The sequence below is a fragment of the Calonectris borealis genome, chromosome 18 (assembly GCF_964195595.1).
Source record: "Calonectris borealis chromosome 18, bCalBor7.hap1.2, whole genome shotgun sequence".
Classification (NCBI taxonomy): domain Eukaryota; kingdom Metazoa; phylum Chordata; class Aves; order Procellariiformes; family Procellariidae; genus Calonectris; species Calonectris borealis.
The window spans coordinates 4419581-4438652 of record NC_134329.1 but is presented as its reverse complement, the minus strand read 5'-3'; the positions used below and the strand labels follow the sequence as shown (position 1 = coordinate 4438652).

At 50.6% G+C, this 19072-nt stretch overlaps 2 protein-coding genes across 2 annotated transcripts in view; both read left to right on the top strand.

The window, feature by feature from the left end:
* MSI1 (musashi RNA binding protein 1) overlaps positions 1-7498 on the top strand; it is a 31198-nt gene extending 23700 nt beyond the window's left edge. The window contains exons 11-15 of the mRNA XM_075167312.1: positions 463-519; positions 3418-3486; positions 3612-3766; positions 4220-4285; positions 5218-7498. Of these exons, the coding sequence (XP_075023413.1) occupies positions 463-519; positions 3418-3486; positions 3612-3766; positions 4220-4261 (323 nt within the window). The 3' untranslated portion in view covers positions 4262-4285; positions 5218-7498. The remainder of the gene's footprint in view (positions 1-462; positions 520-3417; positions 3487-3611; positions 3767-4219; positions 4286-5217) is intronic.
* A 2455-nt stretch (positions 7499-9953) lies between these two features.
* PLA2G1B (phospholipase A2 group IB) lies at positions 9954-11827 on the top strand. The gene is made up of 4 exons (XM_075167094.1): positions 9954-9987; positions 10059-10218; positions 10958-11085; positions 11709-11827. The coding sequence occupies exons 1-4, from the start codon at positions 9954-9956 to the stop codon at positions 11825-11827; spliced, it is 441 nt and encodes a 146-aa protein (XP_075023195.1).
* The last annotated feature ends 7245 nt before the right edge of the window (positions 11828-19072 follow it).

Genomic DNA, 19072 nt, shown 5'->3' with positions numbered 1-19072 from the left:
CCCAGGACTGTGGCTGAAAGTTGCTGTGGCCTCCTAGCTGTCTTGAAGCTCTCCTTGAATCCAGTTTATGCGTCTCACTCGTAGTGGCTTCAAGTACCTCATCGTAAAGTTGTGCCCAGATGAGTGTGGCACGTACTGCGCACCCGCTGGCACGGCAGCCCAAAGGTCAGATCGGATGGGTCGCAGAGCCGTGCTCCAGGGCAGACCTGAGGCTGCACAGTGAAGCTTGCACTTGCCCTGCCTTGGCCAGATTTATTCTAAGGATAAATGGATTCTTTCAGTCTCCAGGGCAGGAGTCCAGCAACTTTCAGCACCACTTATAAATTAGTTTAAAGAAGGCACTGGCCTGGTTGCACTCTGGCTGCAGGCTGCTCCCCCAGCGGACCCTGGCTGCTGTCTTTCTGTGGGGTCTCCCTCGAGGTGTTTGACGAGTTCCTAAGCTGTCTTGCATTTCATTTTTAGAGTTCCGTGTAGAGCGGACCCCTCTCCCGAGTGCCCCCGTCCTCCCTGAGCTCACAGGTCAGTCCCACTCATTTCCTAAACTCACAAGCTGGAAGGGGAGAAGGGGGCTTTGGGCTGTTCCAGTGGTGTCGCTGCTCCACAGCCTGGTGCAGTTAGACTGGAAACGTTCCTTATTTCCTCTTCCATCCGTACGAGCTCCATCCAAAGCTGGGGCTGGAAAGATGGAGAGGCAATTAGAGCCATGTGTATTGCCTCTGAGAAGGGCAATGCAGGTCCTACCAAATGAAGGCATATAATCCTTAGATGGCCTTTCCTGCTACTTGCCTCGTTTTTAGCTCCTTGCCCCAGGCTGGGTGTAAACCAGATATGGAAAACTGCAGGGAGCAGGGCGACTTCTCAAAGGTCTACAAATGACCTTAACCTGAGCTGCTGCAAGGATGAGATTTGGAGTGCTGGGAGGAGGGAGAGGGTGTGGGGGCGCTCCTGGTTACTCTAATCCCATTTCCCTGTGCAGGAGGGGCTGCAGGGAACGCTCTCCCTGTTCCGGGCGGTGCAGCTCCCCAGCCACTCCCACATGGGCTTCTCGGACAGAAGCGAGCATGGTGGGACTCTACAGTAAAGTCCCACAGTGCTTGTAGGGAGCTGTGGAATGAAATGGGGGCAGAGGACCATTCTCCAGGGACTAGTCCTGGCTCAGTGTCCTCACAGTGCAAATACCCTCTGGATCCTCAGCCCCTGGGTTGTATGCAGTGTGTTCTCTCTAGGTGATGCTCCTTCTGTCGACTTTCCCTTCCATGGCCATGTTTTCCCCAGCTCTGTCCTGTCCCTGGTTTTTGTCGTAGAAAAGCAGCTTTGTGTAGCACCCGGCTCCCTGTGTGCCATCTCCTTTCCATGGTGTTCCTCCTCTCCAGCCCCCACCTGTTTCAGGGTTTGAATCTCTCTGCAATGAGGGTGTGGAAAAGCTTCCTGAGAAGCTCTCCTGGAATTATCAGTACAAACAGGCTTGAAAGGGGGTTTCTGTGGCATAGAACCGTGTCGATCCTCAGGGAGTGTCCGTCCCTGAGGATGCTGAGGTTGGCAGCCACCAATGAACAAATTGCCCCAAGGGAGATAGGGGGAGAGTAAATCCTAGCTCCCTCTTAATCAAACCCTTCCCTGACGCCACGTGTGCCACTGCATAAGCACCTGACCCCCACCTCTGAGCCTTTTGGTTGCCAAGCAAAAGAGATGTGGGTCCAGTGTGTATTTACATGTGTTTTTTTCAGCAAAACCCATACAATTTGTAGAGGAACGTTGGTGACTTGGCAAAAGTGCTTTTCCCTCCAGGGTCCACCCCCAGCTGCACTGTGCCTCTTCCTAGCGGAGCTGGATTGCCCGGGGCCTGGCTGTCACCAGCGGCTGGGGTGCACCAGGGCTCTGCACAACAAGAAGTTATTAATGCTGCTGTCCTGGCTGGGTGCCACGTTAGCTTACAGTCCTGAGTGTCTCGCTGAAGTACCAGCTGGGGATCGTGGCATTCTTCCCTTCCCGTTACGCTTACCTACTGTTAAACAGTCACTGTGCAGCCTCTTGGCCAGGCTGGAGTTGGTCCCATGAAGGGCAGGGCCCCCTTCGTTCCTACAAAGCCCGGCGAGCTGTGCAGTGCTCGAGGGCCCTTGTGCCTTCAAGTGGATGCGTGTGTGTAAATGGGCTGCGCTTTATGGGCTTGGCAAGTGGAACTGAGATGAGGGGACGGCACAAGCAGGGATGATTGCTCCAGCATGCGGGGAGCTAACATGCAGGTGCTTTGTCATCACAACACAAACCTGGTGTCTCAGTAGATAGACTGCAAAGGCAAGAAGGGTTTTTCCTGGAAAAAGAACTGGAGTCTTTTTGAGAAGACCTGGCCTCCTTTCTTAGTAAAACCGCATTTGTTCAGCTGTGTGTTAGGGACGTGAAGCAATGATGGGGCAGGAGGGTGGCTGCCAGCAGCCTTTCCTCCCCGGAACAGCATCTTTGGGGGTGATGCGAAGCAGCAACATGCTCACGTTGGCCCAGGGCCTGTAATGAGCGGCTAACCCAGATATAAGCCTCATATGACGTTCGCTTTAAACCGGCTGGTGCCTGCTACTAAATATTCCCTTATAAGCTAGTCTGGGTTTCAGCCTTAACGCGATTGATTTGTTCTGACCTCTTTTTATGGTGCTCTAAACAGAATCACAGTGAATTTCACATTCAGGCATGAAATGCTGACCCAGTCATTTTAAGGGCAAAGAGAAACATACTGGCTAGATGCCTCCTGCCCCGAGGGCTGGATGCCTGTGGCAGTAGAGTTGGGAATTAGAACTGCTACATACAAATTAAGACTTACTGTTTTAATTAAGCCATTTCTAGTTCCTGCTCCCTAGGTGTATGTTTCCTGCTCTTCTACAGTGAACGGCAAGAGGTTGAGCAGTTCAGGAGCAAAACTCAGAGTGGGGAGGATGGTGCATCTTGAGCAGAGTAGAGAAATAGGGAGAAAGAGGCTATTAAACTGTTATTCAAGAACAGTACCAAGGGACAGAGAGGAGGGGCTGAGCCTCAGGACGCTGCGCTGCCAGCTGCTGCGTTTCTCCACATTTACAGCCAAAATCTGGATCTGTAGCTTCAGATTAGCTGCATCTTGCAAGCTAAGTAGCGACAGGATACATCTGAAATGGCCCACTTCTGGTTCAGCTCTTCCATGTCGTGCCCTCAGCTGCTCCAGGGTGTGGGCTTAGCAGAGCATGGCTAGTGAGTTCCCCCAGATATTCGCTGTGCAAAAGGATACCAATAAACGCAGGGCTGTGCACTCCTCTATTGTCATCCTCCTGTGTGATGCACTAAGCCGATACGTCTGTGTGGGCCTGGTATTTTGCAGCAGGAAACGATGGCTCCTGTTAAGGAGTTTCCTGTGTAGCCACAGTGCCCCTGAGATTCCTGTTCCTTCTTTTCCAGCAATCCCCCTCACTGCGTATGGACCAATGGCGGCAGCAGCGGCTGCGGCAGCCGTGGTGCGAGGGACAGGTAACTGCCACTTTCCTCCCCAGCGCGGTGTCCTGTCACAGGGGTTTGCGATGGGCTGCGGGAGGGGGGTGGGACGGGGTTGCATTTTTGGGATCTTCACTCTGTAGTGTTGCTGCCTCCCGTAGGTTCCACCCCCAGTCGCACCGGTGGATTTCTGGGCACCACCAGCCCCGGGCCGATGGCGGAGCTTTACGGAGCCGCCAACCAGGACTCAGGGGTCAGCAGTTACATCAGCGCTGCCAGTCCAGCCCCGAGCACCGGCTTCGGCCACAGCCTAGGGGTGAGTGTTCCCTGTTGGGCTCTGTGCAGGGGGAGGAAGATGGAGAGTGGCACGGCCAGGGGAAGGGGCTGCATCTCCACGTGGTGATGGAGGTGAGCAGTGGTGGGCAGCCCCCTGCTTTCTGGTTAAGAAATATCACCCGCCGCTGCATCTGCCATGACACCACTGAACCCGACCACAGACGGATGGTGCAGGATGCAGCAGTTCACTTGGAGCCTGCGTCCCTGGGCTCCGCTGGCTCTCCCTGGCCACCACTCAGATCTCCAGACCTTTCTCTGCTCTGGCCCAGACTTTCCAAGAGCCCGTCTTGGCCCTGACACACTGTTCTGCAGGGTGATGTGCTCCTCCAACTGAAACCAGCATCTGGGCCATGACTGAATTTGTTGTGGCGGTAATTCTCCTTCACTTTTCTTCTGTTTGCTTAAGAGTGGGGTTTTAACTCTGTCTTCACAGGGTCCCTTGATTGCAACAGCTTTTACCAATGGGTATCACTGAAGCTGGGGACCAAGGAGGCAGGAGGTAAGAGGGCTTCGAACAGGAACGGGTAATGAGAGGAGTGAAGTTCTGAGCTGCCCCTGTGCTTGGGCTCTCGGCAGGAGCTGTGGATGCCGCCGTGAGGCTCGCCGGCCTGACCCAGCCTGCGGCAGGAGTCCTGCAGCCAGCCTGGGGCTCTCTTCTGCACCAGAGGCTTGGCAGGTTGGGTTCCTACCTTATGCTCCCCAGGCTGGGAGTGCTGTGGAGAGATCGCTTAGTGTCTGGGTGCAAAGGGGAAGGAAACGGGAGCACTGACAGAAAGCGGACAGGTCTGCAGGGTTGGCCAGAATCTCAAGGCAGAGGTGACCCTGAGAGACAAGCTTGGCTCACCTGCGTGGCTGGGGAAGCCTCCTCCGTGCAGCTGGTTGTTCTCACTGCTGCTGAGACCGCTGTCTCTGGGGGGCAAGGTTTTTCCTCTCCTTTCTGGGAGAAGGGCAGAAGGAAAACCTGAGTCTGATCAGTTCTGTTTCTAGTCCTCGGATGGGCCTGAGAGGGAACTGGCGGATGGACTCTGTTTGCTTTGCAAACGTGGCTGAAGTTAGCTGGCTTAAAATTAAAACTAAAAAACCCCCAGCTTTTCAAAAAGGAGGGCAAAAACTTGCAGGGAAGGGTGTCCAGACAGGAGCCCAGGGCAGCCTGGCAGGGCTGCACTGGGCTGAGGCTGGAGAAGCAGCGGGGCCCCGCTTCGTCAGAGCCTCCCGGGGCCAGCCGTGCCACAGGCCCGGGCGGGCTGCACGGCGTGCGGGGCCTGCACGTTGCCGTCAAAGACGGAAGCGTCCCTGCCACGCCCCGTCGCTGGGCCAGCGAGATGCAGGGCAAGTCGGGTATTTCTGTCAGGTCACGCCGGAAGAAAACCCCGAGAGCAGCTGTTGGTTGTTCTAGATCCTGTCCCTTCCCTCCCCTGCTGTGTCCCGCAGATTCCCCAGGGACCTAACCGAGGACAGCGGCTGGAGGATCTGGTGAGCCTCGGGGGATGAGCCAAGGTTACCGTTTTCTTGAATCAAACTGCACACTGCCGGCTGGCTGCCAGGCTCCTGCCGCCCTGCCCTGATCTCTCCCTTTGCCCAGACCACACTGGACTGAACCCGAGGAGATCATCTCGCTTTCTTACTAACCACCGACGGTTTACGCTTCCCCCCTCCTTGCCCCCAGCCCACCGATTCTTCTTTTATTTATTTTATTAGCTGTTAGTTTTATTTTTTTATTTTATTTTTTTATCTTTTTTGGGGGCTACCCCTTCTTTTTGTTGTTTGCTCTTTCCCGAGCTAGTAGACATATTTTATGAATTGGCTTTGTGATTGTGTTAGGTAGTTTTTATTGAGGAGTATTTTTATTTGGCTTTGAAACTGTTTTGAATATTTTCAACTCTGTTGTTGTTGTCGTCAGTGTTTTTAAAGCACGGTATGTAACAAGAATGCAGTTCTGAAGGGAAGAAAGAGACACAGAGAGAGCAAAGGCTGAGAGGAACTGATGTATTTCTATTTTTTTTTAAAGAAACTGTTTTTAATTGTTTCTGTTTTGTAAATGTGAGGCTTTGAAAAGTGTGAAACTCCAAGGATCCGAAAACGTTGGACATCGCTATGGAACAAAACAAATGTATATTTTGCTAAGTGAAAAACACTATCCTTACAGCTGAAAGAATTTTTTTTTTCCTAGGTTTAGTTTTACGTGGGGTTTTCTTTTTCCTCCTGTATAATATGTAAATATCGCGAGCTGAACCTGGCTGCCGCCTGCAGCCTGGCTCCAAGGAGCAGCTCCAGGTCCTGGACTTGGTGCCGCAGCGTGAGCAATACTCTCCAGCAGAATCCTGACAGGACTCCGTTCTTTTTTTGTACACCTTTTACTGTAAGATTTTAAGACCTCTGATGAGATGAAAGGGGGGGTGGGGGCGGGGATGAGACGTACCGGCCATCGGCTGTTTTGCTGAGCGGGTTAAAGCTGCTTCCAATCGCTCGATGTACAGACTCCATCACTGGGCTCCGTAGTGCCAGCCTCTGGATTGGCTTTAGGTAAAGGGCTTTACCGCCATTGCTTGTCTTGGTTACTTTGAAAGGAATTCACTCTCCAAACACTATCGCTTGTGTCAAGGTTTCCTGGGAAAGGGGATCCTCCTCCGGCGGCGAGGGCATCGGAAGGGGTGTCGGCCAGGGCCAGGGGGAGATTTGGGTGGCCCTTCTCTGAAGGGCAGGGCGCTGGGTTGGGGAGTCATTAGCGGGGGAGAAAAGCGTTGGGGTGGTGATTTGGGGGCGGGTTAAGGGCTTCTCAGGGATTATATGAATTATAGAGTTGCAGCTTCCCGTTTGCTTTACTCTGTGTTCTGAAGACTGTGGGAATTTGTCCGTTGTCCTGTGCAGGGGTGATCTGCTCCCTCCTCCAGAACCTGGGGGCCTGCCCCTGGCGTGGCCCAGGCCCCTGCTAACGAGCACGCTGCCAGGGGAAGCCTGCCGCAGGAGTACACGGGGCAGGTTTGGGTCTGGATTCCAGTGAACCAAAGACCTTGTAAGGGGGGTGATTAAGCCTTTTATTAAGATGCAGCCAAACTCTTTTCCCAGGGAAATAACAGCTTCATCTTAAGTTTTAAAAATCATTCCCTCTCTTCCCCCAAACTGAGCCCCTGTAAGGGAGAGGGGCGTTTAGAAAAGGACTGGGAGGGCCACAGTGCCCACAGGGCCCTTCTTCTCTTCCATCCCTCCCCGTCTGCCGGAGCTTGTCCTGACCTGGGCGATGCGTTTGGAGAGTTCTGTTTAGGTAAGAGGGTACTTAACAGATTAGTACTGAAAACACAAAGCAATAATTTTTGTTACTGAGACAAGAGTCTGTATGTCTGTTTTTTTAAATATTTCCTAATTAAAGAAGAGCTGCATTTTATTGGGTTTATTTTTATTCTATATACTTCAAATTTGGGTCTGCGGACAGCGCTTTCCTCCCTCTTGGTATATGCGCTGAACTGCTTCCGTGCCCCCTCCAGACATCCAAGGCCAGCTGTGCTGCTGCTGGGCTGCGATTCACTCTCTGGCCAGTGCTGCCACTGCCTGGAGGCTGGGGCTCCGGTTTCAGGGTGGGCATTTTTTTTAAAAGAAATAAAGCTGTGTTTTTAAGCCAGTAAGTTATTACACTCCAATGTTTGTTCTCTCCACACCTGTAACCCTTTTTCCAGATTTCAGTTTTAAATTCCTAATAAATTATTTGAAAACTGTCCTTCTCTGTCATTTTTTGGGGGTGGGAGGTTTTCAAATGGAGGAGATTCCAGGTGAACTTGGACCTGGCAGGAGTCGCATCCTGCCATTAGGATAAAAGGCCCAGGCAAGGCTCCGACCCTGTTCTGCTCCCAGGCTTTGGCAGTGGCCCAGTTTATAATGCGAGGCAGATCTGATTTTAATAGAGATCGTGTCTTTTCTCTGCGTTACAGAGGTTTTGCGTAGACATTTGTAGGTTCAAGAAAGGAGGAGGTAGTGTGGTGCTTAGAGGTTTGGCTCAGATGCTCCGGCTTCAATGACTGTGGTGGACCAAGGAGGCTAGATCTAAGCAAGTAAAATGTAGAGACTGGAAGGGAAGAAAAGTCCTTAACAGTCAATACTACAAGAGAAAGGCAAATTGTAACAGTGTAGGGTGGGGAGCCCTGTGCAGCAGCTCTTCATTATAGAAAATTCTTAAAAATAATCTAAGGCTCAAGCCTGTAAGTTTAAGAACCAGCTGTAAGTTGGGATGTCCTCACAAGCACACTGAGGACCAGCGGCTTTGTATGCAGCACAGGTTGGGGGAAACCAAAAATAGCATTGGTGGAAAAATCTTTACCCTGCTGGCATTTTTCTCATGAGGCACTCTTGTCATGCTCACATGCTCACTTTCCCACACTTGTAATCCTCTTGTTGAATTAAAATGTATGAAATCCAAGATATGACAGTATTTTTGATTTGCGACTTAAAAAAGCCAGTTTATTGGAAGTTTTCTTGGCAACATCAATAATAAATCAGACCTTGAGAACCGAGGAAAAAGGAACCACAGAGTTTTAAGGTTCACAGGTAAGAGAACAGAGAAGTAATAAAAAAAAGACTAAAGGTGGCCACAGTAGCAAAGGAGAAAGAGAGCACTTAAATGGATATTGAAGGGGAAGTCAGCGGATTGATCTATGGGCAAAAGATTAAATCCTTGTTTCTGAACTAACTGTGGTATGGACTGTCCTTTACATCAGCCTTTAGTGTTCAATGTTCTCGCTGTTAGGACACAAGAATCTTGAATCTGTAACTCAGCATCTGTTTGGCTTTAGCCAGCCTGTGAGTGGGGAATCCCAGAGAATCGGAGAGCTTGTGAGAGATCAAAAGGTCGGAATGGTTCTGGTTGTTCATCAGCATGTCTACCTTTAACTAGATGTCCTATGGATACGTCAACATCCTGCGGATGCTATGGCACCCCGGCATGGTTTCAGCCACTATGAGGGGGAAGATGTCCTCGTCGTCCCTTATAGAAACGTGCATTTGAACCTACTGAAGGGTGCTGAACCCTGAGCTTCCTGAATAAGCTCTCTGGTATATCAGGCCGTTGCGGAAAGGTGGGCTTTGCCTCTTCCCCTGCTCCTAAAAACTGAAGGCTTGCTTGCTGCTTTAGACGTCAATGCAGACTCTCACTATCAAGTCAGCAGTCTAGGATCTGTATCTTGAGCGTGTAAAAACGCCGACCTGTAGCCCTGACAGTGTTGGAGCCTCTGGGGTCTGAATACGAGTGCAGTATTTCGGACTTACCCCTGGCTGACACCAGGAAGCTTTTTCTTACCCATTTTTTGATCTCAGGTCAAAGTTCCCAACTCGCCTCACGTCTTGGCACAGAGAACCAAAGGGCCTAACTGGGTTCTGCTTTGGTGCTGGAGAAAGAGAAACTGCTGTCTCTGAGCTTCTGGGGTCTGCGGTGGCTGTTGAAACTTCCAGGCCCACGGCAGGGGGGTTGGAACTAGATGATCTTTAAGGTCCCTTCCAATCCAAACCATGCTATGATTCTATGATTTTCAGTGTAACTCCCTTCAGGTCGTGTAAAAACAGACACTATTCCTTGTTTAAGCCAAATACAGAGGCTTTCCAGGTTGCTTGGCTCCTGTTTCTCGCCTAGTAGTACCTCCTCCTCCTCTACGGTTTCAAAGTAAAAAACAGCTTGAATTTTTTTCAGTTCAGCTCATGCCAAATTGTCATTTGGGTTGAGGGACAACCTGTACCTTATTCTCTGAATTAGGCCAGGAGAATCCATGGAGAGATACAGGATTAATGGTAAGTGGGATGCCATAAAAAGAGGATGCCAGTGTTAGTAGGATGGATAGTAGCGTGCCAGCGATTTCCAACATTAACTACCACACTGCTATATTTTTTAATAGAGAGCCCTTAAAAATGTCCAGATCTTTCAGGCTGGCTTCTAATAATAGCATTAAAAGAATTTAATAGCAAAAATCCAGAGTGCAAATATTTGCCTTCCTGGCTTTCAGAGATTTAACTCCACTGGCCTTCAACTGGTCACGTCACAGCCTGCTGCCCACAGCCTCCGATGGAAGAAGTCTGCATTTAGTAACATAAATACTGGCTTGTTTATCTCATACCCATCTCAAGGTGAGCTTGTCGTATAAAGAGCCGCGTTTTCTTTAGCACCGGTGTCTCTGTCCAGTCCTCAGAGAATGAAGTCCCTGGCCCTGCTTTTCCTGCTGTCTGGTGCGTAGGTGCGCTCACCCCCCAGCACCGGTAACACCATGCCTAACTCTAACCTTTGCGTCTCTCCTCAGTGGGCGCAGCCAGCGCCGCTGTCTCACCCCGGGCCCTGTGGGAGTTTCGCAAAATGATCAAATGCACCATTCCGGACAGCCGTCCTGTGCTGGAATTTGCTGACTACGGCTGCTACTGCGGCTTCGGAGGCAGCGGGACACCAGTGGATGAGCTTGACAGGTTTATAAGACTCTGCTTTAACAAACCTCTTTCCTTGCCTGTGCTTTCACAGTTCTGCATGCCAGCTGCATCTCGGCTGGCCCTGCCTACAAATGTCCGCAAAACTCTCTGGCTGCTGTGAATGTAGCTTTCTCTCAAAGGCTGGTTCAAGGAAAAAAGGTTGTGTAGTATCACACCTTGATGCCTTATTACTAAGATAAAATATAATCCCAACAACTCTGTTTTCTCCTCTGCGGCAGCTAAACTGCACTTGTTCCAGCACTTTTTTTGCAGCAGTGCTGTGCCAGCAGCCCGGACGCAGCTCTGAGCATGCTGCCCACTGCACGACCATCAACACGTGCAGGCCTGAGCTGCAAAATGCAAAGACGTGCCTTGGGCAGTTTAGAGATCACACAAGACTGATAGCCAAGATGCAGTGAATTGTGTCAGCTGTTAGCTCTTCAGCTACCCGGCGCTGACGCGGAGCATTCGGTAAATGCTGTCTTTTGCTTTCCCTGGGCCCAATGGACAACTCTGTGAAGATGCTCCAGTAAGTACATGTGCATCAGACACCTCTTGGACCATTAGCTGGCAGAACCGTGTCCCTTTGAGGTCCTTTGCGCCTTCTCTCTTATCACCGGGTATCTTTTTTTCTTTTGTTCAGTGCCTTGTCAAAGCAATACTAGCGTATTTACATGCCTTGCAGGTCACTGAGTTTGCATTTCTGGTATTTTCTGACCTTTTCCTCCCTGTTTCCCAGGTGCTGTCAGGTACATGATGACTGCTACTCACAGGCAAAGAAACTAGAATCATGCAGATTCCTCGTGGACAACCCCTACACAAAGTCGTACAGCTTCAGCTGCTCCAGTGGGCAGATTACGTGTAACAGTACGTCCACTTCCAAGTCACTCTGCTTCAAACGTTACTCCCGTCTCTCTTCCGAAGGAACGGGCTGCGTCACACTCGACGCTTCTGCGTCAGGAAGGCGCAGCGCAAGTCCCTGCCAGGGGGCTGGTTGTTAGAAACGGGGCACCTCACATGGGCACCGGAGTGAATATTCTCCATATAGCACACAATTTGTAGTTTATGGAAGATATATGGTATCGCAGTACGTAGGGAAGCCTGTCCCCTCTTCAGGGGATCGCGTCCCTGTGGTACTCTTCTGGGAGTCCCCTTAATGGCAGCATTTAAGAGACCAGCGTGCTAACTGGGGAGTGTTACACAGCTTCTGCCAGACATCTCTGATGTGACGGTGGAGCTGTTACAGGGCTCTGGAATGGAGACAAACAGCAGACGGGCCGGCAAACGGAACTGCCGGGAAGGAAGGTGGGAGCAAGGAGATTGCTGGGCTGCAGCACGCAGCTGTGGGGCCAGAGGGCTAGCGGGGAGAAGCACATACCCCCTCAAAACAATGGCAGCAGCGGACGGGCTGTGCCCTGGCAGCAGGAGCGCCTGCCCGAGTCACCGCCCCGCCCGGTGAGGGCTCTGACCGCTCCTGCTCTCTCCTCCAGACACCAACAAGTGCGAGACGTTCATCTGCAACTGCGACCGCGCCGCTGCCCTCTGCTTCGCCAAGGCGCCCTACAACCCCGAGCACAGGCGGCTGGACACCGAGAAATACTGCAACTAGCCCCCCCGCCCTCAGGGCGGCCGTGGGCCCGCGGCCACCTCTCACTAATAAACGCCTCATAGAATCATAGAATCACAGAATCGTTAAGGTTGGAAAAGACCTCTAAGATCATCGAGTGCAACCGTCAACCCAACATACCATGCCCACTACACCATGTCCCTAAGCGCCTCATCTACACGTCTTTTAAATACCCCCAGGGATGGTGACTCCACCACTTCCCTGGGCAGCCTGTTCCAAGGCCTGACCACTCTTTCAGTAAAGAAATTTCTCCTCATGTCCAGCCTAAACCTCCCCTGGCGCAACTTGAGGCCATTTCCTCTCGTCCTCGCAACGAACGCCGCGCGCCTCGCGCCTCCCGCCCGCGCCGCGCTGAGGGGACCGGCGCGCGGGCGGGGAGGGGAGGCCCCGCCCCCCTGCCAACGGCCCATTGTGGCGCGGGCAGCGCCCCCGTCCCCGCGTTGTTTGATTGGGCCTTGGACGCGGCGGGGGCCGGGAGGGGACGCCCGGCCGGCGCGGGCGCGAGGCGGCGAGCAGGTGCGCCCCGCGGGCAGCCCCGCCCCGCCCCGCCCCGCCCCGCCCCGCCGGCGCGGTCCCGCCTCTCCCCTCAGGTGCCCGCGGCCGGGCAGATCGCTCCCTCCTGGGTCGCCTCACGGCGGCTCCTCCGGCCCTGCTGCCCTCCCTCACCCTCCCGGTGAGCGTGGCGGGGAGGCGCTGCTCCTCGGGCTGCCCACGCGTGGGCTACAGGGCAGCTGCCCCTCTGGTGGGTGGGCATCGGGGGCACGGTTGAGTGAGGGGCTGGAGCCATTTGTCTGGCTGTGCACTGCTCATATATGCTTACCCTGGGGAGGCCGCCTCCTGCCTAGCGCCGTTCCTGGCCCGGAGCTGTAGGGGAAGAGGTAGCGTTGCCCTGGAGGTCAGGGGAGGGCAGGGAGCCCCTCTGGGGGACAGCATCTGCCCCAGCTTTCCTCTCCTGACAAGGGCCTGCCAAGGCCTCCACCAGACTTGGTGCAGCTTTACCGGCAGAGGCTCTCAGGAGGGTGTCGGTGAGCTCCGGTGGCAGGGCCTGCTCACGTCCCTGTTTGCTGACAGGGCAGGAGGAAGGCCCTGGTGCATCGCTGGGAAATGGCTCTCTTGCCTCCACCAGCCGGAGGAGAGCATACAGCCTGCCCTGTCATCTTTGGTCAGGTACAGAATGGAGATCTTGGATGAGTGTGACAGCGAGTATCCCCTCAGTATATCATTTTGCAAGCTGATTTCCTTAGAGGACTTTGAGGAGCAGTCTTTGTCCTACACTCAACAATGCCTGCATGAACTGTACTCAAACATGGAGCAGAACCCATGGATCTGCGAGAGGGCTTTGAGAAAGCAGAAACAGATGGAGAAAGAAGAAGCTGGCTTGATATCTTATCTGAAGGTACTTGCAATGCCCTCCTAGTGAAGGTCACTGGATCTTTGAGGGTATTAGGATAATAATGAGATAGGATGGTGAACTGCATTTTGTTCTTTCTTAAAAAAAAAACAAAAACAAAAGAAAACTGTGTGTCTCAGCCAGATACTCCATCTTAAGGCAGTCTGAGTCCTAGTTTTGTACCAATATTTGTTGCTTGTTTTTCCTCGGGTGTTTGTGTGCATGGATTTTCTGGAAACATTGAGCTCTTGGGGTCCTACACAGAAATGCTGAGAATCCTGGATGCACTCCATTATACAGCTAAGATGAAACGTTCCTAGGGCTGGAAGTGCAAGATGAGGTTTCCTGTCCTCACACACCAGCTTAGATTCTGAAATTATTATTTGTAGAGCAGTAAAGGTCCTAAGTAAATGTAAATGTTACTGAAATCCCATTCTAGATAAAAAAGTAAAATACCGTCACTGTCTAGAAGAAACACTGTACTTTTGAGCAAAATCATCACAAGCGGGGAAGACAGCTGGGGTGCAGTTGGAAGCATTTCAGAAATTGTTGGTATAAATTCTCCCTGTAGTAGGAACTCTCCAGATTTGAGGTGAGTAGCATACCTACTCCTGGCATCCAGCATTTGGGGCATGATTGCATTCCCTAGATGATAAACTCTATATCTGACTTACTCCATACAGATTTTTATAAGCCTGCACTTATGTTTGGTCCCTTGATCATGCTTCTCATTTACGTGCCGCTTTGGTGGTGCGAAAGACCTAACTAGATTTAAACAGCCCCCCCGAGTGAGCCCAATATCTAGGGAATCTTCCCACATAATGTGAAGTGGCAGGCCCTAGGCAATGGCAGAGGCAGGGGGGTTGAAGGGGTTGTGCTGTTGCAGAGGTGCTTTTTAGGGCTTTGAGGAACGTTGTGGAAAGCAGAGTCTAAGAGCAGGCCAGTATCGCTTGGGCTGACTTACTGCCACCTTACGGGGAGTACAAAGAGTGTGTGAAGATCTGCCACGCCGGTCTGTATTTCTGTTCCAAGACCAGAAACAGAGTAGCTGAAGTACAAGGTATCCCTGTGCTCAGCAAGCATGGGAGCTCTGAAGCCCTACACAACACCGCAGCCACTGCAGCTGGCCTGTGAGATGCTGGAGCGGTGGTGGCTCTGTGGGCTTATGTTGCAGAAGTGAAATCTCAGTGCCTTACCTTCCTTTCCTCTATTTTTGTTTTCTAGGCCAAGATTTTTCAGGCTGTGCAGGGCGAGCTGAATTACTCTAACTATATGGACACTGCAGAGATGAAAGAGAGAGTACTCCAGCTAAGACGAGACATGCAGAGAGCAAACAACTATGCTCGTGGTAATGACTGTGTTTCAGTTTCCATGTGGGCCTGGAGACCAGTATTAGACACTTGTACTGTTGTTCTTCCTCGCAGGCTCTGCTTTTCTTCTTCTCTGCCACTGTCTAGTTAGTGATGCAGAAGGGAAAAAGTGCAGAATGTGGTAATTGGGTATCTTTCCTTGGCGGGAAGGGAGAGGACAGTGGGCTGCACACAGAATTGCAGATATCATCTGTATCTGGAACAGTGGTTTTAAACCCCAGTTGGCTTGACTCTGCCTTTCACCTTCCTACAACAGTTTTGTTCCTGATCGTTCAGGAAACATCTTGGGGAGAATAGTGATACTGTTTATCTACCATCTCTTTCATGGTTTTTCTCAGTAGACCTCAGAATACCTTACAAAAAGGGCCACAGTATTATGTCTATTACGTTATGGAAAACAGATGCAGAGAGGCGAAGTGGCTTTCTGAATGTCACAGTGTGACTTCTGAATTCATCGAAGGACTGAGAATTCACCCTGGTCTCATCCTTCCAAGCCTAGTGCCCTGTCCCCTGGGCAACACTACCAAAGTTTTCCTCTTTGCTTTGGATCTGCTGTGTGCCTGTTGGCTATCCTGTTGCCTCTGGGGCTGGATGCCTCAGAAAATAGGAGACATAAAGAATATGCATCTTTTGGAGCAGAAATGTCTGTTAGAATAGACGGGGGAACACTTCTGCGTAATTAATATCCAGCATTTCGAAAGCACCTTTTACTGCCAGAGCATTCCGCAGACAAGATACAGAAAACACCACATTCAGGGAAGGGTATTGCAAACCCTTCCCAATTAATCAAAAATACTACTTTGACTTTCTTTTCAGTAAGAGAACTTACTGCTGTTGAAAACTCCCACAAGTTAGGAGAGGGACTGAGGTCCCTGTTTGATATTTGCTGCTCTGGCTCCAAGCTGAATGGCTGATTTTTGGTTTCCAGGCCATATAGTAGGTATCTATAGGCCTGTGCAGAAGTTAGGCAATTATTCCTATTCAGCACTGTTCCTGCAGTTTGGTGTCACTGGGGGCAAGGCCCTTATGGAGCAATAAATCAGATCCCGTGTGGCTTATGTGCCAGCTGTTGCAGATCTGCTTTTCCCTGCTTCTTTCTCCTCGCTGCGGACTGCTGAAGGTCCCTCCCCACTCCATCGGCTGGCTCAGCCCCTGTGGTGTGCGTCCTTGGCCTGCAGCTCCTTGGACAGCACCTGCGTGCCCCGATGTGAGGAACTGTGCTACTTACGCTGCGTGCGTAACACCAAAAATCTCCTGTACCCCACCAAGCTGTAGTTTGGGAATAGCCAACCCTGCTAGGCACGGAGACGTCTGTGATGTGCAGCAATCCTGCAAAGCCAGCCACTCTGCTCTGCTGGTATCGAGTGAAATAATTAGCTATTAAAGAGAGTGCTCCACAAACTCTGCCGTCGCTGGGCCCACTGGTGGGATGCTAAGATTCTTGCTGTTGGCATAGGAATGGGGACCCATATACGACTCTTAGGTCACCCTGTCTTACACTATTTTGTTGTGGAGAGTAGTGCTTGGAAAGACAGAGGCAGTATGGAGATCTGAACAAGGCTCAGAATACTTTTTTTATTGGTAATTTTGAGAGACCAGTGACTGTTTATTGAGGACTGGAACAAAACCTTTACCCAGCTTGTCTCTGACATTTTCAGTGACTTTCTGGACTGTGTTATACTGCTCATGTCTACTAAAACATGCCTGGCAGAACTTGCTCCCGGAGCCAGACACTGTTTTGCCACCTGGAGAGAAAAGAGCAGGTTCAATACCACTGTATACAAATATGATGTTTCTGCTGTGGCTGTTTGTACAGCAGAGGAGAGGATCCAATTTATCCTAGCGTAATAGACAGGAGAAGTGTTTTTAAGATTATGTGAAAAGAACTGAATATAGGTGGAGAGTGTTACAAGTGAGGGAGCAGAGGTGATGGCTTGCAACGGTGTGTACAAGGATGGGTCTTGACCCTGACTGCGTAGATGTGAGGGCTTCCTGAGCAAATGTTTAGATGCTCAGCTGTCTGTGCCCCATTGAGCTGAACTGCATACTTCTGTTTAGAAAAAACCTAAATGTTCAGTTGATTTAATTGCTCTGTCGTGCATCCTTGCCTCCTTGAACTGCTGTTGGCTCTTGGCAGTGAGGATGAGGTGAACTCATAGCTATTTGTTCCCTGTGCTTTTTAGCCTGTCACTAGCACACGCTTCCCCCACACTGTATCTGCGAGGGGGAGGTGGGTAGGAGGGACTTCTGCTCCCTTCCCCTGTACACCAAGCAGTAGCATTGCTGCAGCGACTAGTAGGGCAACTACTGCTGACTCCAGTTCTTCTGCATCCCAGTTGTATGTGCCATAAAAGGAGGGCAAGGCCTTCTCTGTCTGTTATGGGTAGCTATACCTCCTTCCCTGTAAAGTGGTTGAGATGATTCATCCGCTAAATGCTGCGTGCAAGCACTGTCTTGTTTTTGTAACTGAGAAGTAGTGGTATTGTGGGTTTGGTAACAGCCTAAGCGTGTTTAGTCGACTGCTTCAGCAGAGGGTTACGTGTAATAGGACAAGCTGGAGAGGGAAAGGCCACTCAGTGTTACTGGTTTCTGGTCACTGGAGGGTGCTGGTGGGAGGAGGGGTTCAGCCCACACCTTTCTGAAATGCCCCTTCGGCCTTGCTCGCCGCTCCCAGATGCTTCTCACCATGGGAACTGCCAGTGTGAATTGCAGAAGGACTCAGGGAAAGCACCAGAAAGGTGGCTGGCATTCTGTGGTCTTTTTTAGAAGATGTTTAGATCAACTGTTTTGCTGCTGGACACAGTATTGTATGTCCCTCTTTTTTTATCACCATCTGAGCAGAAACCACTTGCTGCAACTGCAAGTTTCTATAACAGAAACATACTCACTTGCTTTGCAAGACATCTGATTTATCTTCCATTTTGCAGGGCATAAAACTTATTTCCTGGATTTTTTTGCGTGGTTTTCATGAGCCATGAGCTCCATGTTTCATCACCCCCTTTAAAACAAGCTTTCCTCTTTGATCAGCTCTTCACAGCTCCAAATTTCCTTCTGACTGAAAGGGCCAATCACCATAAATCTGGCAGAGCTTTAGGAATTGTCTTCAACCCATTTGGCTGTGTGCAACTCAATAAATGGAGGTTATTATTCCCCTTCATGCTAAGCTGTGAAAACGCATCAAAAAGCATTTGCTTCTTGTCTTGGCTCCAGTGCTGTTTTCCCCAACCAACAAAGGGACTCATCTCAGTGAGAAGGCAGCCTTAATCCCACTTGTGTGATAGCCTTAATTTCCTGAGGATCCTCCAGCTTTCCTTACCTGCAGGCACAGCTTCTTTTTTGTAGTAGTAGTAGGTGCACAGAGAGACGAGGAGCCTCGCTGCAGCCATGGTCAGTTCTGTGCCCAGGCACAGGAGTCGATTGTTAAACCCAATTAAGTTCTGTCATGCCAAGTGCTAAATAGGGGAGGGTCATAATCTGATTTTTGTCATATGCCACCTGCTTGAGCGAGGAGCCAAGCACTGCCGCCCTCCCACCAGCAGAGATTTGTGTCAGACTATGAACTCTGGGGCACAGATTGAGTTGTTGCAGATATTGTCTTTAGTATTACAGAGTCCAGTTGGATTTTCTTCTCCGTGGCCCTTGCCAATGTGAAGATGTGGGATCATGCTGGAAATCTGGGTGCAGCATGTGTCTAAATCTTTCTATACATTTCTTTTATTGCAAGAGTTTTCTGACAAAGGAATAGCAGAATGTCCCAGAAATCCTCTTTTATTAGTAAAAAGGCACCATTTCTGATTTGCATATGCTGAAGCTTGCATATGTTGTCTGGGTCTTGGCAAGGGTAAGCAGCACTTGGGTCATTCACTCAAAACTGCTTGCCTGTAGTGTGTAAAAGTCACAGCTCTATATCATGAGGCCCTCTAACACAAAATGCTTTTTCCTTCCCCGCTGCCTCTTATTTTTAGCCTTAGTAATTGTCACCTACTTGCCTGATTGTCCTATCAGGGTGAGTGGGAATGAATTTCTTGTTGTCCATCTGTGTCCCCTGCATGATTTCCTGCATCTGCCAGGACTTGGGTGCGTAAGTGATAGAGCAGTCAGCTGTGCAGCCCCTGTTGGGGACCCTTGCAGTTAGAAGACCTCACTGATACAATAGGAGGAAAAGGATTAATGGGCTCCTTTGTGGATTTGAAATGCATCATCCGCCTCTTTTTTAGGGCTCCAACCAAACGAATCGAAGCTGTTTAACAGCCCATGTACCAGAATTTCCTGTCCCTACAGAAAGAAAGCATCAACCAGGAGGAATCTGGCATCTGAAAGATATTTTCACAGTATCTATCAGTGATGAAAATGGCCAGACCAGTAGGACTGGAGAGGCAGTCCTCTATCGTAAATTTACTCTCTCACCACTATTTTCTGTAATTTAAAACCACAATTGCTAAGGCCAAGTTAATTCAGATTTCAAAA